General features: G+C 36.2%; 1 protein-coding gene across 4 annotated transcripts in view; it reads left to right on the top strand.

Moving 5' to 3' along the window:
• Positions 1-23,329, top strand: part of TDRD3 (tudor domain containing 3) — a 191,349-nt gene extending 168,020 nt beyond the window's left edge. For all 4 annotated transcript variants that reach the window (XM_030922261.1, XM_030922259.1, XM_030922260.1 and 1 more), the window contains exons 13-14: positions 16,973-17,098; positions 23,067-23,329. In XM_030922261.1, the coding sequence (XP_030778121.1) occupies positions 16,973-17,089 (117 nt within the window). In that variant the 3' untranslated portion in view covers positions 17,090-17,098; positions 23,067-23,329. The remainder of the gene's footprint in view (positions 1-16,972; positions 17,099-23,066) is intronic.
• Positions 23,330-24,616: the final 1,287 nt, after the last annotated feature.

The raw sequence follows: 24,616 nt of genomic DNA, 5'->3' as shown, positions 1-24,616 counted from the left end.
TTATGCTAATATAATTAATTTGTAAACTACCATATAATAATCTTGTTGTGGCATTGAATAGTATGCCTGCATCATGAACACTTGATCTCTTTCTAATTGGTACCATGCCAAAATATTGGTAAATGTTCAAAGAAGAACCTAAACAATTTATAGTGTGTCACTAAGAGTAGAGAGAGCTTAGAAAAATAGTCTGTTTCAAAGTTTATGCCACCGCATGTAATAACACTCATTAAATGAAGAAACAATACTATGAGGTTTATCAAATTATGAAATTGATGAACATCCCATTTAAAAAATGTATTCTAGTGATAAATTCTTTGGTAAATTTAGGAACTTGCCAATAAAGTATACAGAACAGAATTATTTGTATTCTTCTAAGCCTTTGAGGATAAATATTTTGGAACATGCAATAATGTGAAGAATTTGGTATGAAAATATTTGTATTAGTGAATTTTAGTGCTTTATTACACTTTTCTTCTTAATAGTCTTGTTCTTGGAGGAGTTAATGCTCCACGTCTATCGATACAAAGAGAGGGAACTTGCATGAATTTTATAAAAACGATGACTGTATTTGATAAGCTGGTAGGATTTGTCTTAGTAAATAGGTTGCCTCTGGGTTCCTTTCTTTGTTGTAAGAAAAATGAACATTTTGCTAATGACAAGATTCATAGTCTCTTTTTAGTATTACATTAGTCAAGTAATCCAGATGAATTATAAAATCACTTTGTAAAGTGCCAATTAAGAGCTAGTTTAGCATTTTGTGTTAGGTTAACTCACTGGGATAAAATAGTCAAATTGAATGGCTCAAACCAATAAAAGAAAAACTGTTTATGTTGTTATCTGGCATTATAAAAAATAAAACTTTACATTTGTGAAGTAATAGTGATAGCTCACTTTATTGAACTATTGAACACTCAACTTTGTACCAGACATTATTCTAAGCTCTTTTACTTAAATTAATTCATTTAAGTATAGGAGCTGCTTATGGATACTGCAGCCATTTTGGGATAGCTCTTTCTCTCTGTTGAATGAGAGTAGAAAGTATTGTGGATAATGTGTTTGACAGTAGGAACTATAGCATGTAAATTATATCTACTTTGTTTTACTAATTTCATTATGTGTTTAAAATGCGAGATGGAAAGCACTTCCTTTTGGTCTACTTATATAAACCTTTAAGAGTTTAATGTGGTCAGTCTAATCCTCTTCTTTAGCCTCTGTATCCACTGGGATATATGGAAAGAGCATGAATTTTAGAGTCCACCATACCCTGGGAAAGATATAGAATATTTTTTAACTTTAGTTTTGTTTTCTTCCGTGGCAAATACCTATAAAAACATGTAACCTCACAGGATTATCGTCAGGAACATAAGAATTATTCAGTAAACATTTTGTTAGGTCATTGAATGATTGAAATGCTTGGCACACAGGTTGTTATTGGTTCTATTTCTCTTGTTTTCCTTTAAGGCTTTGGAAATAACAGTCTCTTTTATTGTTCACCTCCTGAAAGTAATGCTTGTTGACCCTTAGTTGCAGCAGCAGCCACTGATTGAAATTTCCAGATCAGGAGTTGAGTATCCATTCCAAATTACCTCTCTAGGAAGTAAACCCAAACTGCTTATTTGCACCACCCTTTTCTTCAGACTAATTCCTTTTCCTTTTATTTTATTCTGTTAAAATTTTCTTTTCTGTTTCAATGTGTATTAGTCCGTTCTCACACTGCTATCAGCATAAAGATACTACCTGAGACTGGGTTAGTTATTTTAAGAAGAGGTTTAATTGACTCACAGTTCTGCATAACTGGGGAGGCCTCAGGAAACTTATAGTATGGTGAAAGGTGAAGGAGAAACAAGCATTTTTTTCACGAGGCAGCAGGTAGGAGAGTGAATGGGAACTGCAAACACTTTTAAAACCATCAGTTCTCCTGAGAACTCACTCGCTGTCATGAGAACAGCTTGGGGGAAACCATCCCCATGATTCAGTCACATCCTGCCAGGTCTCTCCCTCGACATATGGGGATTACAATTTGAGATGAGATTTGCGTGGGGACACAGAGCCAAACCATATCTTTCCGCCCCTGGCTTCTCCCAAATCTCATATCCTTTTCACATTTCAAAACCAGTTGTGCCTTCCCAACAGTTCCCCAAAGTCCTTAATTCATTCCAGCATTAACTTAAAATTCCAAATTGAAAGTTTCATCTGAGACAAGGCAAGTAAGTCCCTTCTGCCTTTGCACCTGTAAAATCAAAAGCAATTTAGTTACTTTCAAGATATAATGGAGGTACAGGCATTGGGTAAATGTCCTATTCCAAATCAGAGAAATCAGCTAAAACAAAGGGGCCACAGGCCCCATGCAAGTCTGAAACCTGGCAGGGCACTCATGAAGTTTTACAGCTCCAAAATAATCTCCTTTGACTCCATGTCTTACATCCAGGACACATTAATGCAAGGGGTAGGCTCTGAAGGCCTTGAGCAGCTCCACCCCTGTGGCTCTGCAGGGTACAGCCCCTATGACTGCTTTCACAGGCTGGTGTTGAGTGCCTGTGGCTTTTCCAAGCACAAGGTGCAAGCTATAGGTGGATTTACCATTCTGGGGTCTGGAGGATGATGGCCCTTTTCTCATAGCTTCACTAGGCAGTGCCCCAGTGGGGACTCTGTGTGTGGGCTCCAGCCCCACATTTCCCATCTGCATTGCCCTAGTAGAGGTTCTCCATGAGGGCTCTGTCCCTGCAGCAGACTTCTGCCTGGATATCCAGGCTTTCTCATACATCCTCTGAAATCTAAGTGGAGGCTCCCAAAGCTCAATTCCTATTTTCTGTGCACCTGTAGGACCAACACCACATGGAAGCCACTAAGGCTTGGGTCTTGCACCCTTTGAAGCCACAGCCCAAGTTGCATCTTGGCTCCTTTTAGCCATGGCTGGATCTGGGGTGGCTGGGATGCAGGGCACCAAATTCTGGGGCTGCGCAGAGCAGCAGGGCCCTCCAGCCACAAAGCATTTTTCCCTCCCAGGCCTTCGGGCCTGTGACGGAAGGGGCTGTCTCAAAAGATCTCTGAAATGCCCTAGAGACATTTTCCCCATTGTCTTGGCTATTAACAAGTTACTTATGCAAATTTCTGCAGCTGGCTTGAATTCTTCCCCAGAAAATGGGTTTTTCTTTCTTTCTTTTTTTTTTTTTTTTTGTTTCCTTTTTTATTTATACTTTTAAGTTCTAGGGTACATGTGCACAACATGCAGGTTTGTTACCTATGGGTTTTTCTTTTCTACCCCCTGGTCAAACTGCAAATTTTCCAAACCTTTATGCTCTGCTTCCCTTTTAAACATAAATTCCAATTTCAAACCATATGTTTGTGAATGTATATTACTGAACGCTTTCAGGATAAGCCAGGTCACCTCTTAAATGCTTTGCTGCTTAGAAATTTCTTCCGCCAGATACCCTAAATCATCATTCACTATCAGCATTTTGGTCAACATCATTCAAATAGTCTCTAGGAAGTTCCAAACTTTCCCACATCTTCCTGTATTCTTTTGGGCCCTCCAAACGGTTCTATCCTCTGCCTGTTACCCAGTTCCAAAGTTACTTCCACATTTTCAGGTTATCTTTATAGCAGTACCCCACCCTGCTGGTACCAATTCTCTGTATTAGTTCATTCTTACACTGCTATAGAGATACTACCTGAGATTGGGTAATTTATTAAAAAAAAAGAGGTTTAATCGACTCAGTTCTGCATGGCTGGGGAGGTCTCTGGAAACTTAAAATCATGGCAGAAGGCAAAGGAGAAGCAAGCACCTTCTTCACAAGGTGGCAATAGAGAGGGCAAAAGGGGAACTGCTAAACACTTTTAAAACCATCAGCTCTCACGAGAACTCACTCACTATCATAAGAACAGCATGGGGGAAACAGACCCGTGATCCAGTTAGCTCCCATCAGGTCCCTCCATTGACATGTGGGGAATACAATTTGGGATAAGATTTTGGTGGAGCCAAACTATATCACAATGTTATTAATAAAATGAGGTTCTTTATTAGAAATCTTAAAATATAGATTTAATATAAAAATCTACAACTCTTTTTAAAGTAAACTAGTTTTTCTCACAGAATGAAAGAACCATGCTCCTTTAAGATAACAATATTGGTTGCAAAGTTACAAAGATTTTAGGTTTTTCTTTATGAAAACCATTTTTCTTCACACTTTTGAAATCCTGCAGTTTGTAACAGCCTTCATAAATCAGTGATTTCCATTTTAGATCTGGCACAAAGCTTTTCAGCCAGTCCTGCTGTCAGTGTACCTGCTGGTTGACATTGACAGGATTCTTGTCAAAACCTGGGTTTTGCATAAATTAGTGTTTAACCCTGGACAGGCTTTTCCTCCTCACTTCAGAGCAGCTTTTAAAAGACTGTCATGCCCTTATTCAAAGATAATGAAAGTGAATTGACTATTGTATCATGCATTTTATACTCTGAAGAATGTAGATTATCAACACTGTTAGAATAACTTGAACTTTCCTAGTCTTTTTTATTTGTCTTTGAGCCTTAATTAATAATCTTCAGTCTTACAAATTGCTTTACAATATAGACATCATCATTGATACTCCACTGTACCTTTCTCTTAGTCCGGAGGATCTATTTGTTCTACTTTTTAATACACAATTTACGTTGGGGGCAGGGGCACAACAAAGGGGCACACGTTAAATAATCTTATGGATAAACTTAGAATTTTTAAAAAGTTGATTGTCTTAACACTTTTCAGGAAGATAACTATTTGAAAAACCCAAGAAAATATGTGACTCTAATACTGAGACTTCATGCTTTCCTAACTTGTTCTTACTGTCACTGTTTCAGCTATGGCTGAATGGCAAAGGAGAAATAGCTTCATCCTTGAATGTAAAGAATATAACATATTTGATATGATTATACATTTATTATGTTCTTCCTTTGTGTAAGATGATAAGCAAATTACTCTCCAGATTGTATCAGTTCCCCCACCTTCTGTTGAACATCTCAGATGTTTCAGATGTGGAATTACAGGTTACTAAAATATGGTTTATAAATTTCAATAAGCCTAGAAATAGAATCATTACACTAAAATGTAATATATCTAGTAGTCCTAGTTGAATCAGGTGATATATGTCATCTAATTTTCCTTTACCTAAGTTGACAGAAGTAAGTTCATCTCTTATTGTTCTTGTAGAAAATCTTGGGGATACTTTTTCTTCCTTCAAACATACTACCATCAAAAATGACTGACAAGTTTTTCTAAACTTGGAAAGAGAATAACTCTTTTTAAAATAAAGCTAATTACTAATATGTTGAACATTTTGAAATCTCAGTAGAAGCAAAAATTCATACATTTAAGCATGTTGTGCAAAATCAGCATTTAGATAACATGATGATATATTCTCTACTTTATCTTTACTGAGGTAAAGTAGTATAAATGGTTGATAATGTGAGGATTAGAGTTTCAAAACATGATTACCATTGGAATACTTATTGTGTGCTCAACACCATGTATAACTCTTGATGTACATTAACTGATTTAATATCTATAGGATCTCTATAAAACAAATATTAATATGTTTATACACTAGGAAAACTACAAATATAGGTTCAGAGCTGTTAAGTAACTTGCTCAAAATCTTTGAACTAGTAAGTTGCAGAGCTAATAGTCAGGTTTAGGACTTGGTGACACCATGGAGCATGAACCTTCACTTTATCTGTAAATGGAGGTAAATTATACAAACCTACTTGAGAATTTTTGTATGAGTTTAATGAAATAATGTTTATAAAAATGTCTAGCATATTAATTGTTTCTCAGCATGTGATAAATTGTTCTGATGAGTGTCATTTAGTTCATTCAATCTTAGTTCTCACAAACTGTAAGTAGAGAATGGAAAATATAGTGGTAAGAGATATCAGCTGGTACTTCTCAAGGTGATAGAAGTATTTTACATAGGGTAGGAAAATAACCAACTTATTTCTTTTAACCTATTATTCCATTGCTAGAAGAGCTTAATCTTACACTAAGACTATCTTTATTGTCTTCTAAAATTCACTAGGATCTTGCTTCAAGATTAAGGTACATTTCAACTACCCATTTTGATCCTACCCTTTTATATGGTGTTCTTCTAACTTCCATTCAGACTGTAAAAATAAAGGCTAACAAGTCACCTAAATAACTTTTTAGAAATACCTGATGTAATATTACATAGTTAATTTCAGAATATACCAATATACTGTGCCAAAATAATATCTTTCATTAGCACATGGACTTTATACACTTAAATTTAAAACTTTGTATTTAGTTGGGAAAATAATTCCCTACAAATGTATAATAAAATATATCTGGGAATAGATTGTAAGGATTTCATTTGATGGCAAGCACAATATGAGTGACCAGTAATTGAGCACCTACTAAAAATATTAAAGCAAGATTAGATATCAGATTGCCTAATAGATGTATATATTGCCTATTAGAGTACCTTCATGAGAAATAATAGCATTGTGTTCCAAGTAAGCCATACTTGGAATGTTAGTTATTCTTAGTACTAGGTTATGCAGAATGGTAACTATGAAAATTTATAAAGGTAAAGATGATCAAGATGATGGAGATTCTGGGATTAATGGTATTTGACCAAGAATTCTTAGTAATAGAATAAGGAGAAGTAGAATATTTATTTTTAAATAATATCTTTCATATAGCAAAGGAAACAGACTTAAGAAAATGTAAATAGAAGTTCCAGAGGCCGAGTGCAGTGGCTCATGCCTGAGGTGGGCAGATCACCTGAGATCAGGAGTTTGATACCAGCCTGACCAACATGGAGAAACCCCGTCTCTACTAAAAAATACAAAAAATTAGCCAGCAGGGTGGCGCATGCCTGTAATCCCAGCTACTCAGGAGGCTGAGGCAGGAGAATCACTTGAACCCAGGAGGCAGAGGTTGCAGTAAGCTGAGATTGTGCCATCGCACTCCAGCCTGGGCAATAAGAGCAAAACTCTGTCTCAAAAATTTAAAAAAAAAAAAAAAATAGTAGTTCCAGATGTTTAGATTTGCACTTTCTAGTGAAGGATGCAAAGCAATGGAGTTGGCTGCCGGAGGAAGCCTCAGCTCCCTTCACCTGAGTTATTTGCAAGAGGCAGAGCCACCATTTGTGTGAAATGCCATGGATGAATTTTGTGCTAAAGGGAAGATCAGATCAGTGACTCCTGGAGTACCTCACATTTCTGAAACTATAACTTTAGTACTCAGCCTGATAATTGATAAAGGTTTGTAAACCATAGTTTTCTTTATATTTCACTGAAGAGAAATAATAAACTATGGGTTGTTGGACATGAATAGGGAGTTAAATGTGATAATGGTGTTTGTTACATTGGGCCCTACCTGCTTTAAGGCTTAAATTTTTCATTCTTTTCCTGTCATTTTTATATTTCTTAACTCTCATTAAGAGGGTGAAAACATCAGCAAACAACTATTTTTGTATCATTTGGTATAAAAATTTTTCTTACAATTATATCAAGCATTTCTTATAATATCTCTCCTACCACTCCAAGTTTTAGTACTGTTTTGTGGCATTGATCTGGCCTGTATTTTACCAATTTGACATAAAGGATTTTTTTTTTAAGACAGAGTCTCATTCTGTCGCCAGGCTAGAGTGCAGTGGTGCAGTCTTGGCTCACTGCAACCTCCACCTCCTGGATTCAAGCGATTCTCCTGCCTCAACCTCCCGAGTAGCAGGGACTACAGGCGCAAGCCACCATGCCTAGCTAATTTTTGTGTTTTCGGTACAAATGGTGTTTCACCATGTTGGCCAGGATGGTCTTGATCTCTTGACCTTATAATCTGCCCACTTCAACCTCCCAAAGTGCTGGGATTACTGCATCTGGCCCTTTTTTTCTGATTTTTAAAAATCTGTGTTATAGGTCTCCATGGCATACTGTATCTGTCTGTATTATTGGCCAGTCACATATATAAAATATGTTGTCCTGTTTTAGCATTAAAAGCATTCTAGCATTGTGATATAATCATTGCTCTCAGAGAAAGAATTTGTTAACTCATCTTATGTTAACCTACCAAATTTAGATGTAAAAAGGACATAAATTATGAGAGAGTGAAATAGTTAACCACTTGTGATTAGTGCTCATATGTCTTAACCATAAAATATTCTAAAACATACTCAGTTAGCATATTTGGGAAAGTAGTTGCTTTTGTAAAAATAATTTACAGGCATTGACCTGAAAACATATCAATAGGCATAGATAGGCATATGCATTTTTCATTATTAATCATAATTGCTGTACTTCTACCTTTAAAATATTGTTTCTAATTGGTTTCTTTTTATGGGATATCTTAAAAAGAATGGGATATCTTAAAATTTATGGGATATCTTAAAATTTTAAGGGTGTAGGCTAAAGGCAGGATGTTCAAAGAAGTTAATCATGTTAATTTATTGTTTGCTTTATCTTAAAATACTCAGATTTTATAGAGTGTCTGTAACTTTTGATTGATCATTTTCAGTAATGCTCCTTTGCTAATTTCTTTCCTCCTTTTGTTCTATTTGCCCTTTTTTCTTTATACATTAAAAAAGAAGAAAAAGAGGCCACCTGCCTCTCCCCAGAACAAACAAAAAAAAAGTGGTAACAATAAAATGAATTATATGAAATTATTAGTTTTTGTGAATAGTTTTTGAAGCTCTGAAGCAATAAAAGTTAAGCTAGTGGCAGGAACCTTTCTTCTTGCATTGGCTCTTTCATTTTTTTCCAAAGGCATTTTTGCTTTTTTTTTTTTTTTTCTGCTGAAAGCAATTTGAAGAATACACTTAAAACAAGCTCAGTTCCTGATTTTCAGCAAAATCTATCAGTCTATTTAATTTAATTGAAGTGGGTGAACAAATTCATGTGTTTTGAATAGAAGTATATTTTATTAGCTTAGAGTTATTTGATTGAGACTAATAGCCAACACTGATTGCCTATTTGTGAAGCTCTTTTTAGGTATTTCTCATAGAATTATCCTGCTAAACCTCTGAGGTTATTACTATGATCTATATGAGAAAACTAAGATGTAGAAAAGTTAAGTAACATGCCTATGATGTGGTAGAATCTAAACCCAGACTCAGATCTGACTTAAGAGGTTGAGCTCTTACATGCCAATGCTGTGATATAGTATCTCTCAAGGAAATCTTTGAGCCAACTGACACCTTTTGGAGCAGAAATATGTTCCCTACTCTGATTTTTGGACAAGCTTTTGGAATCTATTTAACCTTTAGCAATGGGTTTCAGAGAGGTACACATTTTTAAAAATTATATATTCATCCTTGTACTTAACTATTTCAACAAAGACAATAACCATTCCGTGATGTTTATAGCTTCAGGGCTGAAGCCATCCATTTTGTTAAAATTAACCATAGAACTTGGAGTATATTGTGCTAAATGAAATAAGCCAGACACAGAAAGACAAACACTACATGATCTCACTTATATTTGGCATCTAAAATAGTCAAACTCATAGAAACAGAGTAGGATGGTGGTTGCCAGGAGCAGAGGGTGAGGGAAATGAGGAGATGTTGGTCAAAGATTACAAAGATTCAGTTATGCCAGATGAATGGGTTCTGAAGATTTAATGTATAAAATGGTGACTACAATTAATAGTGGTAGGCTTGAAATTTGCTAACAAGGTAGATCTTGTGTTCTTTTCCACAAAAACGGAGAAAGAAGAAAGAAAATGGAAACTGTGAGGTGATGGGTATGTTAACCTTGATTGTGATTATTTCACGGTGTATATACATATATCAAAACATCAAGTTGTACATCTTAAATATATATGATTCCTGTGTGTGCATACCTCAGTAAAGCAGAAAAAATTCAGGAATAACATTGACTGTAGAAAAATGTTCCTGATGAAAAACTATGTGAAGCAAGAAATGTACTGTATGATGCAATGAAAAGAACTTCAGGTGTACAGCCTAAGGGTCTCACTGAAGCATGGCCACTTACACAACTTTGGGCTAAGGAGCCTTAGTTTTTTCATCTATAAAATGGTGAGATTAATTCAAATCCTTATTATAAGGATTAAATAAGATAACATGCAAAATGCCAGGCACAAATGGAATAAGCATTCATATTCCTTATTTTCTGTTTCAAGTTGTAAACTCATGTATTTTCAAATGGAAGAGGATCCATAACTTTTATCATTTGGAATTTAATAAGGGTGACTTCTACTATCTTTTTTTGTACTATATTCTAATTAAAATATGGATGCAGCTTTTTGATGTTTCACATCAAATTTTCACAAGTTCTTAACCTGCCAAAAATAGCTTGTTTACATTATATTAATGTATAGATCTTAGTGATGTTAGAGGAAGGACAGTGATGAATAGTACTGTATTTGCTTCTACTGTCATTTAAAAATTAGTTTTTCATTTATGTTAAAGTTTAGATGTCTTGTTTAGATTGTGCTTTAGTAGGCAGAGCTTATAATAAAACCCTTGAGTTAGGTATTCACATGATTTCATGATATCCTGTAGAATCATAAACAATTTTAATATAACTTTAGAAAATATAGTATTTAAAGAAAAAAGATTAGAACCACAATGGGATGTCCCACAGTCCTCCTGAAATTTTCTGTGATACTGGAATGAAAATATTATGTTATGTCAGCTATGCATTTTGAAACAGTTGTTTAGTAATAAGGTTTTGGATCTGATTTTTCTTTTGTCTTCATTTAGCGTTTCTCTTCTGCCATAAAATGTTTTGGTTTAAATAAAATATGCTGGATGAGGTACATAAAAAGAGATTATCTTAGAGCTGCTCTGGAGGGATGGGAGACTATAATTCTCCAATATATTTTCTTCTAAAGGGGAATTGTTTTACTCAAAGCTTCAGAAACCAAGATAAATTAATCTGTTATAAAATTTACTATATTTGGTTATATATCATAATCATTTTCTCATATGTTTATGAAACTTGAGGGTTTTTTTCCATTTAGGTATATGAGGTGAATTTGTATTATAAAATGAGACATTTAATTTATAGGAGTCAAGTATAGGGTTTAAATTTTCTCTGTGATAGAAGGCAAAGGGAGAAAGGTTCTGAACTCAGAGCCAGAGGCCTGCATTCCAGTTCTGGCTCTTCCACCAGCTCATTTTATTAATCAAGTCACTCCATCCAGTTGGTTTTCAGTGAGTAGCAAAGGTTGAACTAGGTTGGGTTTTTAATTTCTATGGCTTGAGGGCTACAGAGGTTGAAGAAACTGAGGAAGAGAAAGCCAAGGGGGCACTGCTCACAAATGTATAAAAACACCCACTTTAACCTGGGCCCATATATTTTATATAGGAATTCTACATAAGATTTCATTTGAAACAAGAGTGCTGAATTTATCCTCAAAATAAATAATAAAAAAATATAAATCTGCTCTGTTAGATTGATCTCCAGTTCCCCTCCGGTTCTGAGATTTATGATACCTGTATTCCTTACCATCATTACTAAGTACCACAGTGAGGGGCAGTCAGGCTTGTGAGTCAGACCTGTGTTCTAGCCCAAATAGTGGCACTAGTTACTTGAGCAAGTAATAGCCTCTCAGTTTGACTAGCTGTTCTTTACAAAATCTTCTAGTTTTAGAATCTGTTCCAGATTATAAAAGTATTCCAGATTATAAGTATCCTGTGGTTCCAGGATACTATGGACCCGGGTTTTGTTTTTTTGTTTGTTTTTTGTAGTAGAACTACAAATATTAAAGTGGAACTTTTTTTTAAACAAGGATAATTGGTAAAGTTCAGTGTTGATAATAATACATGACTCCCATGGGCACCAAGGTTGTCTGTAATCTTCATAGAAAATAAGAGCTAAGGCTGGGCACAGTGGCTCACGCCTGGAATCCCAGCACTTTGAGAAGCCAAGGTGTGTGGATCACTTGAGATCAGGAGTTCGAGACCAGCCTGGCTAACATGGTGTATTTTTTGAAAATACAAAAAAAAATTATCTGGGCTCGGAGGTGTGTGCCTGTAAGTCCAGCTACTCGAGAGGCTGAGGCAGGAGAATAGCTTGAACCTGGGAGGTGGTAGTTGCAGCGAGCCAGGATTGCGCCACCGCACTCCAGCCTGGGTGACGGAGCAAGACTCAGTTTCAAAGAAAAAAGAAAAGATAGAAGAGCTGATTCAGCTTTCAATTTTTAGCTACTCGAATATAGAAGAATATTAGTATAGTTAATCTAAAAATAGACTTGTGTGTAAAGGTATTTTAAGTTTTACTCTTAAAGTCCATTACATGTTTTGGGAAAGCAGATTTGTCTTTATGATGACTGCTTAGGTTTTATATGAAAATTAGTTTACACTTCCATAAACACAAGCTAAACACCTCAGGCAAAAGGTGGCTTGGAAATTCATAGATAAGTGGTTCATGTATGAATCGCTGAAGGAGATATGTACTCATTAACATTCATGGTTCAAAATACCCTCAATTTCAAGGACTATTGCAGAGTACATTGACTTATGTATTGTGACTACAAATTCTGTTAAAAGAAACAAATTTTATTAAATTACACATAACGTTGCTATTAGGTGACAGTATTAAGTTTTTCCAAGTTTTTATTTTTATTTTTTCAATGAAGAGAATAATTGTCATTCCCATTTCCCACCTCCATCAACCAAATAATCTATCACTGGCTCTTCACAAAGTTATGACTTGGGAAAATGCTGAAGGAATAGTAATATAACATAAAATGGGCTAGGCGTGGTGGCCCACACTTGTAATCCCAGCACTTTGAGGAGCCAAGGTGGGTGGATCATCTGAGGTCAGGAGCTCAAGACCAGCCTGAACAACATGGTGAAACCCCGTCTCTACAAAAATACAAAAATTAGCTGGGCATAATGGCTGGTTCCTGTAATCCCAGCTGCTCAGGAGGCTGAGGGGAGAATTGCTTGAACCTGGAAGGCGGAGGTTGCCTTGAGTCAAGATTGCGCCATTGCACTCCAGCCTGGGTGACAGAGCACGACTCCGTATCAGTTTTTTTAAAAAAAAGGCAAGGCGATTCATTAAGTAAAAATGAACCTATAGTTGGAGCAGAGGTTAAGTATCTAAGTATTCTCAGCAAATAGAGCGCTCCCCGCCCCACCCCCCGCCAAAATTTCCATAGAGAGTTCGGTCGGCATTTACATCTTAGGGGTAGAAGCAGAGGAAGAAATGTCCCAGATTTCCAAACCCAAACTTCCTAAAGGTTAGAATTCTTTTCCAGGCTGCTCTGATACTCTTCTCGGAGTAGGAAGGGTCATTTGCCTAGCCTAAGGTTTCTCAACTTCAGCACTGCTGGCATTAGGACTGGATAATTTTTTGTTGTGTGGGCTGTCCTGTGCATTGTAGGATATTTAGCAGCATCATTGGCCTCTACCCATTAGAGGGAATAACAGCTCCTTCCAGGCATTGCCTAATGCCCCCAGGAGGCAGAATAGCTCTCACTGGAGAACTCCTTCCTTAAAGCACTGGTTTGTATGCTTAGCTGCATTTCACCTTACTATTTGTGGAACAGAGAACCTGACTTTTCTTTAAGTGTGTTTCATACCTCCTACTGAAGTGTCTTCGAAGTGACCAATTTATGATGAACTTTTATAACACGGCTCGTTTATAAATGGGGAATATGTAGTTTGTCTGTGTTCCCACTCCAGATACAGTATACAGTAATGAGAGATTGAAGATGATATGCAGGAAAAACACAGTTGTAACTTGTCAAACGGACATTATAGACAAAGTTGTGTATCTCCTTTTTGCATTGGTTTTTGTCTTTTGTTGTTTTCAAAATACCACTTCATTTATGTTCGGTGTCAATGATTATTGCATTTTAGTATCTTTTCATTAAGAAGGAACAATAAACTAGTAAATATTAGTATAAAAGAGCTCATATTGAATATTAGTTATTTAATTTTATAAAACCTATCTGACAACATGGCTGAGGTAAGCAAAAGTCTTTTTTTAATATTTGAAGAGATTGAGTCAAATATGAGTGACCATGGCCCATGACACAGCCCTCAGGAGGTCCTGAGAACAATGTGCCCAGGGTGGTCAGGGTGCAGCTTGGTTTTATATATTTTAGGGAGATGTGAGACTTCAGTCAAATACATTTAAGAAATACATTGGTTTGGTCAAGACGGGACAACTTGAAGCGGGGGCTTCTAGCTTACACGTAGATTTTTAAAAATTTTCTGGTGCAGAATTCTGAGTCCCAATAAAATGGTTCTGAATCTCAGAATCTTAGGCGAAGATAACGTTGGACAGTTCTGGTTTATGAAAATTCTTGCAGATCTTTAAAGAACCTTGCCTGTGAGTCAGAAAGAAAATGGCCCTGGTTTGGACTCTTTCTCTAATTAGTTCTGTGACTTGGGGAAATCACTTCACCTCTCTTGGTTTATAGATTCGTCTGTCAAATCTAGAAGGATGGATTAGATGGCCTTCCGGAACTGTGCCAGCTATAATGTAGTGTCATATTTTTTAAAAAATGTTTGTAAACTGTGAAATTAAAATTATTTTTTTGAGTTGTAAATCTGTTACAGAGTACTGAGACCTAAAGGAAGAAGATAGGCTTGAAGAGGAATAAAGTACAAATTTCATTCAAAGATGACTGAAAATAAACTGATCTATTAAATCAAGCTGTGAGTTATATAAAGAGGAAAGAAGTACCCATTCTGTGCTAAAAGTTACTAGCCATAGACTATAAGAAGTAATTGTTGTGGGTAACCAGATTTGCTCTCAACAGCTGTGCAGGACGAATATTTTAAAAGTTAAAAAGCACAGATTGTGCCTCTTACTGTAACTTAAAACTAAACTATCGGTATCTTTTTTACCTTTTTTTTTGGCTTCTACTTTATATAGACAGATTAAAGACATCAAGTTATGAGTTATGTGAAAGAAATCTCATGGTTGGTCATCTCTATAAAACCATTTACTTGAATCTGGTTAGTTCAGTTCATGAATTCTTTAAACACAATAGATAGAGGTAGATTTTTCAAATAGCATTGTCATTTTATTATGTAAATCCAGATCACTCTCTCAGCAAATACAGTGTCCTATCTCTGTGTATTTTATTAATAAAATACAGATTTTTAGATGTTCTCCAGCCAGTTCTGCAGCCAAGTGTGGAGAAAAATAGTATTTCATTCTAATTCCTGAAATAATTACTTCATCTCCTACGGTACCAAATATATTTTCATAGTTTTCAGTTAATATGCAGAGTTTCAAATGTTGTCATTTGTCTTAAAATAGCTACTTTTCACGTTTAGCTATAATACTTGAAAATCATTCAGAACACTGACTAGAATAATAAAAAAATAACTTCTTTCCTGAATACTTTTATATTTTTCTCACTGCATTTTAATTGCTTTGCTAAATTACAGATATAATATCTGATGCTTCTAACCATTTTGAGATTGATTGTTAATGAAAGGGATATAGGGAAAGGAAAGCTCATCTGGAAGTTGATTTCTAAAAGGCAGTTACTTAATTATACCAGATATATTGTCAGATTTCTGCATTCTCTTCTTTCAGTGATGATAGGCCCCTCAGGATGATCATTAATTTTTGGCTATTGGCTTATTTCTTTAACATGCAGACTGAGACTTAAAGATTTAAACAGCAGTGTTAGAATGCAAAACCCAAAGATACTACTGTCTTAGAAGTATTAGGGTAAAGTCACAAAGCTTTCCCAAGCCTCAGTATTCTTTATATAAAGTGGAAATAATAGTTCCTTTTTTTTTTTTTAAAAGAATATTGTGGAGGATGTCTAAAATGAGAATTATGTTCATGCCCAATTTTAAAATCATTGCTAAATAATAGGATTTGACCAAATTATCTTACCATCTTTGTTTCCATTAGGTAAAATTGCAGTAATTCGATCTATAAAAATTTAAAGAATAGAACTTAGTCTTTTCATTTATTTTTCTATGTTTTTAATAAGGTCAAAGGAAAGCAATATTTTGAGAAAGAAGATTCAAAGATAAGGAAGAGAAAAAAATAGGATTAATTTCCAAAATCATGCAAATTATTGTGCTCTGATAATTCAGTTGTAATTTAAACTGCCTACTTAGTGAAATAGATGATTTCTTTATCGTAAACAAAACTGAGAGCTAATTTTTTCTCTCTTTCATAGGGCACATACTTCATAGCTGTGTTAATTCAAAAACACTAAAATAACAGGGTGGCAGCACTCAGTAAGAAACCAATGTGGCTTTGGCTATGTTTTGTTGCTTCTAAGTCCTTTTCAAATATTATAATTAACTATACTCTTTCTGCTATTTAATCTGCTTATCCTAATTTCCCTATGCTACTCCTTGAGCTGGTAGATACCCACTCAGTAAGAAAGCAAATAAAATAGTTTGAGTCTTACTGTAGTGATCTCTCTATCTTGCATGAAGCTTTCTTTATATGTAAATTGTATTCCTCCCCTATTCCAAACCATTATTTTTTTCTGTCTCTAGATGTAAGGTTCTTAGCAGTGTTGGAGATTTCATCAGATGGGGACAGACAGCTGGTGAACATTCTTTGGCTCTTCAACCACTTTTCTTTATTCTACCGAAATCCTTTTCCATGATAAATACCTAGAAACATTTAGAAGCCCAAATATTCAAGAAAATCGTTATTATAATGCTTTCTTTTCTGTATGTTTTTACCACATTGTGTCAAGCCATTTGATGAGATGATCTTGCTATTATTTGGAAATAGTTTCCTTTTCTAGAATAAAATACAGTTCTAATCTTACCACTATAAACAACGTTTTTCTATTACCAAGGATCAAAAGAGTTTTTACAGTATCCCTGCCTTTTTCTTTTCTTCCTTTTTTTTCCCCCCTTCCCCTTGCCTCCCTCTGTTGTCAAAGTTGACATGTGTGAATTCTGGGGCAGCTTAAGAGAGATATTATTAAAATAGGGACCATAAAATTTTTTTTACTTAAGAAACTTAGAGCCATTTTGAACATGTAAAATCACTACTCTTTGCAAATAGGAGGAAGAAGGCACCTACGACCAAACTCTGGAGTTCCGTAGGGGCGGTGATGGCCAGCCAAGAAGATCCACTCGGCCAACTCAACAATTTTACCAACCACCCCGGGCTCGGAACTAATACGAAAAGGTAAACTTAACATTGTGAAGTGGTTTTCATATAAAGAAAGATGCAATTCATGTTAAGCATGTAAGTCCAATGAGTGATTTTTTTTTTCTTTGAGACGAAGTTTCACTCTTGTTGCCAAGGCTGGTGTGGGCAGTGGCGTGAGTGCAGTGGCATGATCTTGGCTCACTGCAACCTCTGCCTCCTGGGTTCAAGCGATTCTCCTGCCTCAGCTTCCTGAGTAACTGGGATTACAGGCATCCACCACCATGCCCAGCTTTTTTTTTTTTTGGTATTTTTAGTAGAAATGGGGTTTCACCATGTTGGCCAGGCTGGTCTTGAACTCCTGACCTCAGGTGATCCACCTGCCTTGGCCTCCCAAAGTGCTGGGATTACAGGAGTGAGCCACCACGCCTTTTAATGTGGCTACTAGAAAATTTTAAATTACATACGTCTTGTGATATTTCTGCTGGGCAGTACTGTCCTAGAATGTGATATGTCTTTAGCTTTCCCAGAGTTCCTTCACTGGTTAAAAATTAGTTCTGCCATCCTAAGTGAAGAAATTTTTTTCATCTGTTCTAACCTTCAGCTTCTCATATAACAGTAGTCTGCCTAGAGTGTAAGTCTAATGCTAATTGACTTCTGAATTACTGTAGCAAGCCAACGTAGTACCTTTTTCTTTTTATCACTGGCTTTTTTTGTGTGCCTAATGCAAGGTCATCAAGTAAACAGTCCTGACCTACTGTCCATAGTGTCACAGAAGAGCTACTTCTTGACTCTAGATATTTTTCTTATGGCATGGAATAAGTGGTTTGTCATTTAGTGCCCATGTCTGTTTTTAAGCAGAATCAAAAGAATATGTAAGGACTTCAGCAACTTTGTGTTGTATACGACAGAACATACACTTACAAAATAAGCTCAGCATGCTTATAATTAAATCACTTTTAAAGGTGAATAAAAACTGAGAATTCTCTCTTAGCTTTGCCATATATGACAAAACCACAACATGAGTCTATCATACTGAACAGGGGAAAAACTGCAAGCCTTTCCTCTAAGATCTGGAACAAGACACGGATGCCCATTTTTACCACTTGTATTCAACATAGTTGAATGAAATAGAAGTACTAGCTAGAGCAATTAAACAAGAGAAAGAAATAAAGAACATCCAAATTTGAAAGGAAGAGTCAAATTATTCTTGTTTGCAGAGGATATTATCTAATATTTAGAAAAACCTAGATTCTACCAAAAAAACTATTAAAACTCACAAATTCAGTAAAGTTGCAGGATACAAAATCAATATACGAAAATGCTACTATTTCTGTATGTCAACCGCAAACAATTGTTTTTTCCCTCTTTTTTCTTCTTCTTCTCTTTTGAGACAGGGTCTGGCTCTGTCACCTAGGCTGGAGTGCAGTGGCACCATCTCAACTCACTCCAGCCTCTGCCTTCTGGGCTCAAGACATCCTACCATCTCAGCCTCCCTAGTAGCTGGGACTACAGGTGCACACCACTATGCCTAGCTAATTTTTGTATTTTTTGTGGAGATGGGGTTTCGCCATGTTGCACAGGTTAGTCTCAAACTCCTGAGCTCAAGCAGTCTGCCTGCCTCAGCCTTCCAAAGTGCTGGGATTACAGGCATGAGACCCACTGTGCCTGGCCTCAACAGCGAACAATCTGAAAAGGAAACCAAGAATGTAATCCCAAGTAAAATAGCTACAAATACAATAAAATATCTAGGAATAAACTTGACCAATGAAGTGAAAGATCCCTACAATGAAAACTGTAAAACACTGATAAAAGAAATTGAAGAGGACACACACAAAAAAACTGAAAAGATACTCCATGTTCATGGATTAGAAGAATCAATATTGTTAAAATGACAGTACTACCCAAAGCAATCTACAGATTTAATGAAATCTCTATTAAAATACCAAGGACATCCTTCACATAAATAGAAAAAACAATTCTAAAATTCATATGGAACCACAAAAGTCCCAGAAAAGCAAAAGCTATCCTGAGCAAAAAGAAGAAAGCTGGAGGCATCAGACTACCTGACTTCAGATTATACTACAAAGCCATAGTAAACAAAACAGCATAGTACTGATGTAAAAACAAACAGACCAGTGGAACAGAATGGAGAACCCAGAAATAAAGCTCCATATTTACAGTCAACTCATTTTTTACATAGATGCCAAAAACATGCATTGGGAGGGATGATAGTCTCTCCAATAAATGATCCTGGGAAAACTGGATATCTGTATGTGGAAGAAGAAACTAGATCCCTACTCTCATCATAACCAAAAATCAAAATGGATTAAAGACTTAAATCTAAGACATGAAACTATGACACTAGTAGAAGAAAACACTGGAGAAACACTCTAGGACATTGGTCTGGGCAAAAACTTTTTGAGTAAGACCTCAAAAGCACAGACAACCAAAGCAAAAATGAACAGATGGAATAACATCAAGTTAAAAAGATCCTGCACAGCAAAGGAAATAGCCAACAAAGTGAAGAGACAACCCACAGAATGGGAGAAGATATTTTCAAAGTGTCCATCTGACAAGGGCTTAATAACCAGAATATATAAGCTCAAACAACTCATGAAAAAAAAAAAAAATCTGATTTTTAAAATGGTCAAAAGCCTGAATAGGCATTTCCCAATAGAAGACATACAAATGACCGACAGGTATATGAAAAAGTACTCACCATCATTAATCATCAAAGAAATGCAAATCAAATACAGTGAGATATCACCTTACATCAGTTAAGGACTTTTATCCAAAAGAAAGGCAATAATGAATGCTAGCAAGGATGTGGAGAAAGGAGAACCCTTGTACGTTGTTGGTGGTGATGTAAATTAGCACAGCCACTATGGAGAACAGTAAGGTGGTTCCTAAAAAAACTGAAAATAGAACCACCATATGATCCAGCAATCCCACTACTGTGTATTTATCCAAAGGAAAGGAAATCAGGGTATTTTATTTCTTTTTAATTGCTTAAAACAAGGTTTTAAATTGTAGCCCAAGATTGTCAATGTCCTCATTGCTATAAGGCAGCCATTGTTTAACAGTGGACTCAATTTCTTCAGGGCTGTTGAAGGCAGGTAGGATCTAGCAGAGCTAGAAGTAGAGAGGAGGCAGTGAACATGAATGAGGGTGCACCCAGATGAGGGGAACTCTTAGTTCCCTTGACCCTTCTTTAGTTTCTTTCATATATTTTATATACTAGGGTTCCATGGGAAATTTCCTTCGAAAAAGAATATATTGCTTAAAAGTAAATTGTAAACTATAACCGTAGGGTAACTATAGCTTATCCATATCAAATAACAATGCACACGGTTCGTAATCAACTTAAACATCACAATCTTAGTGGTTTTCTGTGTTCCCTGAGTTAAAACTTCCACCTTGACTAAATGCTCGCTTTGGATTGTACTGATAACGTAGGAAATATATGATGTAGATATTTTGGATTTCTGACATTGATTAAAAAAAAACTGGTGGACCATGCCATAATGGTATCATTTTAAAACTCTCACTACAAAATTCACCCTAAAAAATAAGACACGTGATCTTGTTTGAAGAAAATTTTACTTAGTTCTGCATTTTAATTCAAGCATATGTTATAAAAGACTATGAAGTAGAATGAAATACCTCTTTGACCTACTATCTTTGGATGGGAGGTTCAAAAATAACATTCTGCTCTTGTTACATGATGGAATATATTCTTGAGACAAAAGATGTTTGTCTCCTCATTCCTGGTTTTTATTAACTTAAACATCTAAAAAGAAGATAAACATTGTAGCCAGCTATTTACTTCCAGCAAATTAAAGCATGAATTCTAATATAGGCTGAAATTTTCTAAGGTTTTGTTATCTGAAATTATCAAGGTAGTGAAAAACACTTAAGGTGCTTTCTATTATCAATTTTAAAAAACATAATTTCATAGTCATAGGTTTATGTTTTGAGTACTAGGTGATGAATGACACATGGTAACTGTTCAGTGTTTATTAAATCAGTATGTTTTGATGAAGTTTTAGATATGTAATTTACTCATTCTTTGATTATCCTAAAACTTTTTTTCAAGGCCCCCACAGACCCCCTTCCCCCAACCCTCCACACACATGAACTTCATTGTGGTGAGAGAATTGGATTCCCCTTGAGCCTGATACTAAGGACAGCTTCAATGACTAACAGAGCAGGAGATACCTAGGAATCAGGGCTAGGTGAGAGGCAGTCTCAGGGAGCATGTGGAAAAATAGGCCCAAGTCTGAGAAAAAGTGGTGACAAGTCAGATCTGAGACTTTAGGGGAGATAGAGCCCAAAACTCCAAACTTCTAGTTCCTGGACACTGTCACAACTGTTCAGACAGCTTGGAAATATGAGCAGATATAAAATAGAGAAATTATACACAGTTCTTTAGTCCAACCAAAACTCTGTGGTTTGGAGAGGTTTCTGACATGAGTGGAGTCCTAGGAACTAGACACTAATTAGTAGGAGCAGCCCTTAAACATGAAGTTTAAGCTTCACATTCCTGGTGGGGTGGAGTCCTCTGAAGATATAGGCAGAGGAAAGTTTAAACGAGGGAAACAGAGTCCATAGCAAGTGGCTCTTAGTGGCTACAATAAAGAATATGAACCAAAACAATGGGTATTAAAAATATTTTTCGGTGATGAAAACAGCATGCTTCAGATACATAAGAGTTTGAATTTGTTGTGTTTGATGCTGTCATGAACTTTTGATTAAGAGAGTGATATGATGAAAATTAAGCTTAGGAAATATTGCAGCTGGATGTAGGATGGATTATAGCAACAGGAGGGAAAGAACCTAAGAAGCTATTGCACTGGTCCACTCAAACATTGGTTAGAGTTGCATGACCTGCTGTGAAGAGAGAGATGGCAGAGACCTGTGTAGGAAGCCTTTGTAAGACAGATCAGCAGGAAGCTCCTGCTGCCATGGAGGTCAAGGCTCAATGCGTAAAGCAGTTAAATAAACGCTGACTCACTTGGAACTTCTAGTTTCTTCTTTGTTTGATGAAAGAATGGTATTCACAGTTTCACATGTTAGAAACCTTAAAACCAATAGCTAAGCATAGACTACTACATAGGTACTGTAAGCTTATTTTCAAAGTCCTGGTTTTTAACACCATTTTTAACTACTAAAAGATGTATTTTTAAATGTTGAAATTTTTTTGACAATCTGGTCCAGCATCAATGTCAGGAAAATGATCAATATAAAGGTAACTGTTACAGTTATGGCATCTCCATCATGCCAGCAGAACAGGCAGCAGGTGAGGATTATAGTACCCGACGGTCTTTATTTTCTAAGCAGGAGACTGTTTACTTCCCAAGACTTATGAGTTGTTTGTATGCAGCTGCAGGAACTCCACTAGTCCCTGCCCAAGCACGCTGTCATGCATGAGGCTAAAATAGGCCCGGAGCAAACAAATCTTCTCTGCCATTTATCTCAGCTCTTTCTCTTTTCACCACCCAAAGTGGTTTTAACTAGAGTGGTGCCTAATAAATGTGGGGAGCAGGCAGGGGGAGGTGACACACCAAACTAAATCACCTGTGTGGAGCACCTCAGTTCAGAAGTGTTCACAGAAGAACTGGAGGTGGTTAGGATAGGGAAAGACATGGCTCATTGGCAGACTGCATCAGTTTTCGGTCATCCTCTGTTACAAACAGTTCAATTAATCCAAATTCCTGAAATCAACATGCCAGCAATAAATGGTATAACAGTGGCAGAAATATACTTTAACAAATTCTAAAAGAAAAATTTATTTTAAAAAAAAATTCGCTTTTTTCTTTCATGTTGCTTTATAAAGATTATGGTTACAAATTAGCAATATCCAAAATTTATTCTAGTCAAGATCTATTTACATTTATACAAACACTTCACATTTACAGATAAGTTTCAGAAGAAACGTATCTTAACAAAGTATGGAAAAGTTAATTTGAGGCTTCAATTTCATTTTCTTCCTTTCTTTTTAAAGGAAACTCTTTGTGAAGAAACAAGCCAGTGACTGAAACATCCTGGTGGAAACCTGTTGACCTTCCACTTTCTCTTCAGAATAAGTAGCAGCTGTGGTGGATATTATTATTTGAAGAAAGAAAAAGCAGATTTTAGGGTGGAAAAAACATTCAACTCACACAAAGAATGGGAAAAAATACTGAGTTAAATAAAGCAAATACTTTTTACAAGTGAAAGGAAGAATTTTTCTTCTGCCATCAATAAAACCATTGTGCTATTATTGTTTTACTGTGTGTTTTATTTGCCTGATGTTATCTTTCTTGTTCATCTGGTATTAACCCCATACTCATTGCCTTCTATAGGATAGCAATTACAGCATACTGAAGCCTCCCCCTATAATTACAGAATAAACTGACACAGCTTGCCACATTTCTTAAAAAAAACAACCTGAAGCCAAATAGCAGTTCTTAGTATGGTAATAGCTGCACAGCAAAAAGTATTTAAAACTTGAATATGTTGTTTATAACACTCTGGTAGCTTTTCCAAGTGTAATTCAATTTTAAAAAACAAGTATTCCCTTCCTCATAAAATGTGCAGTGGATCTTTCAGGATGTATCTGGTTACAAGTATCAGAAAACCCATCTCAAATCAGCTTAAACATTAAAGGGAATTTATTGGCTCACTTCACTGCCAGAAGCATAGTAGGTTTCAGGATTGGTCTAATTCAGTGACTTGGAGATGTCATGAAAGACTGATTGTTTGCATCTCTCATTCCTGCTTTCTCTGAACCAGCTTCATTCTACAGCAGACTACCTACCCCATGTGGCCACAAGATGGCTTCCAGCAACTCCCAGAGCTATTAAGCCTAGGGGTAGGGCTGGGGCTGCTTCCAGAAATGCACTCAGAAGAGAACAACTTTTCTCCTTAGGCCTCATTTAGCTCTTTGGGGCTACTTTTCTATCTGTGAACCAGTAACTGCAGCAGGGTCTGGAGATTACCTTAGGCCTAATCCATGTGCCCCAGGCTTGGAAATGGGGCTGGATTGGAGGCAGAGGATATGCATCTGAAAGTCAAGATACTTGCCAAGAGGAAAGGGAGAAGGTGTTGGCGATACAACCAGAATGTCCAGTACAGTAAACCAATTGTCAGAGCTACAAACTCTTGATTTAATAGTCTTCCTATAGTCTCAGCCTTGTGAAGCCAGAAGTGAACAATTAAATAGGAGAAAGAAGGGAGGCAGGGGAGGAAGGGAGAAAGACAAGCCAGAGTGAACAATTAAAAACAGTAGAAGGGAGCAGGTAGGGAGGGAAGAAGAAGAGAGAGGGAACACTGGGCAAAATAATTGATAAAATGTGCTTTGAAGGAGAGGTCCTCAGGCATTCCCTCAGGGCCTATTACGTAAATTTTCATTATTAGCCCACAGTTGTTAATAGTTGGGTCTAGCAGTGGTGTATTTTTGTTTGTTTGTTTTTGTTTTTGTCAGGCCTCCCATGCTGTGTATCATAATTAACTAGAAGTGGGTGGGTCTGGGCATTGCTATTTTTGTTAAGATTTTCAAATGATTCTAATGTG

Source organism: Rhinopithecus roxellana, chromosome 18 (genome assembly GCF_007565055.1).
Source record: "Rhinopithecus roxellana isolate Shanxi Qingling chromosome 18, ASM756505v1, whole genome shotgun sequence".
Lineage (NCBI taxonomy): Eukaryota > Metazoa > Chordata > Mammalia > Primates > Cercopithecidae > Rhinopithecus > Rhinopithecus roxellana.
This window is presented reverse-complemented; position numbering and strand designations above follow the sequence as displayed.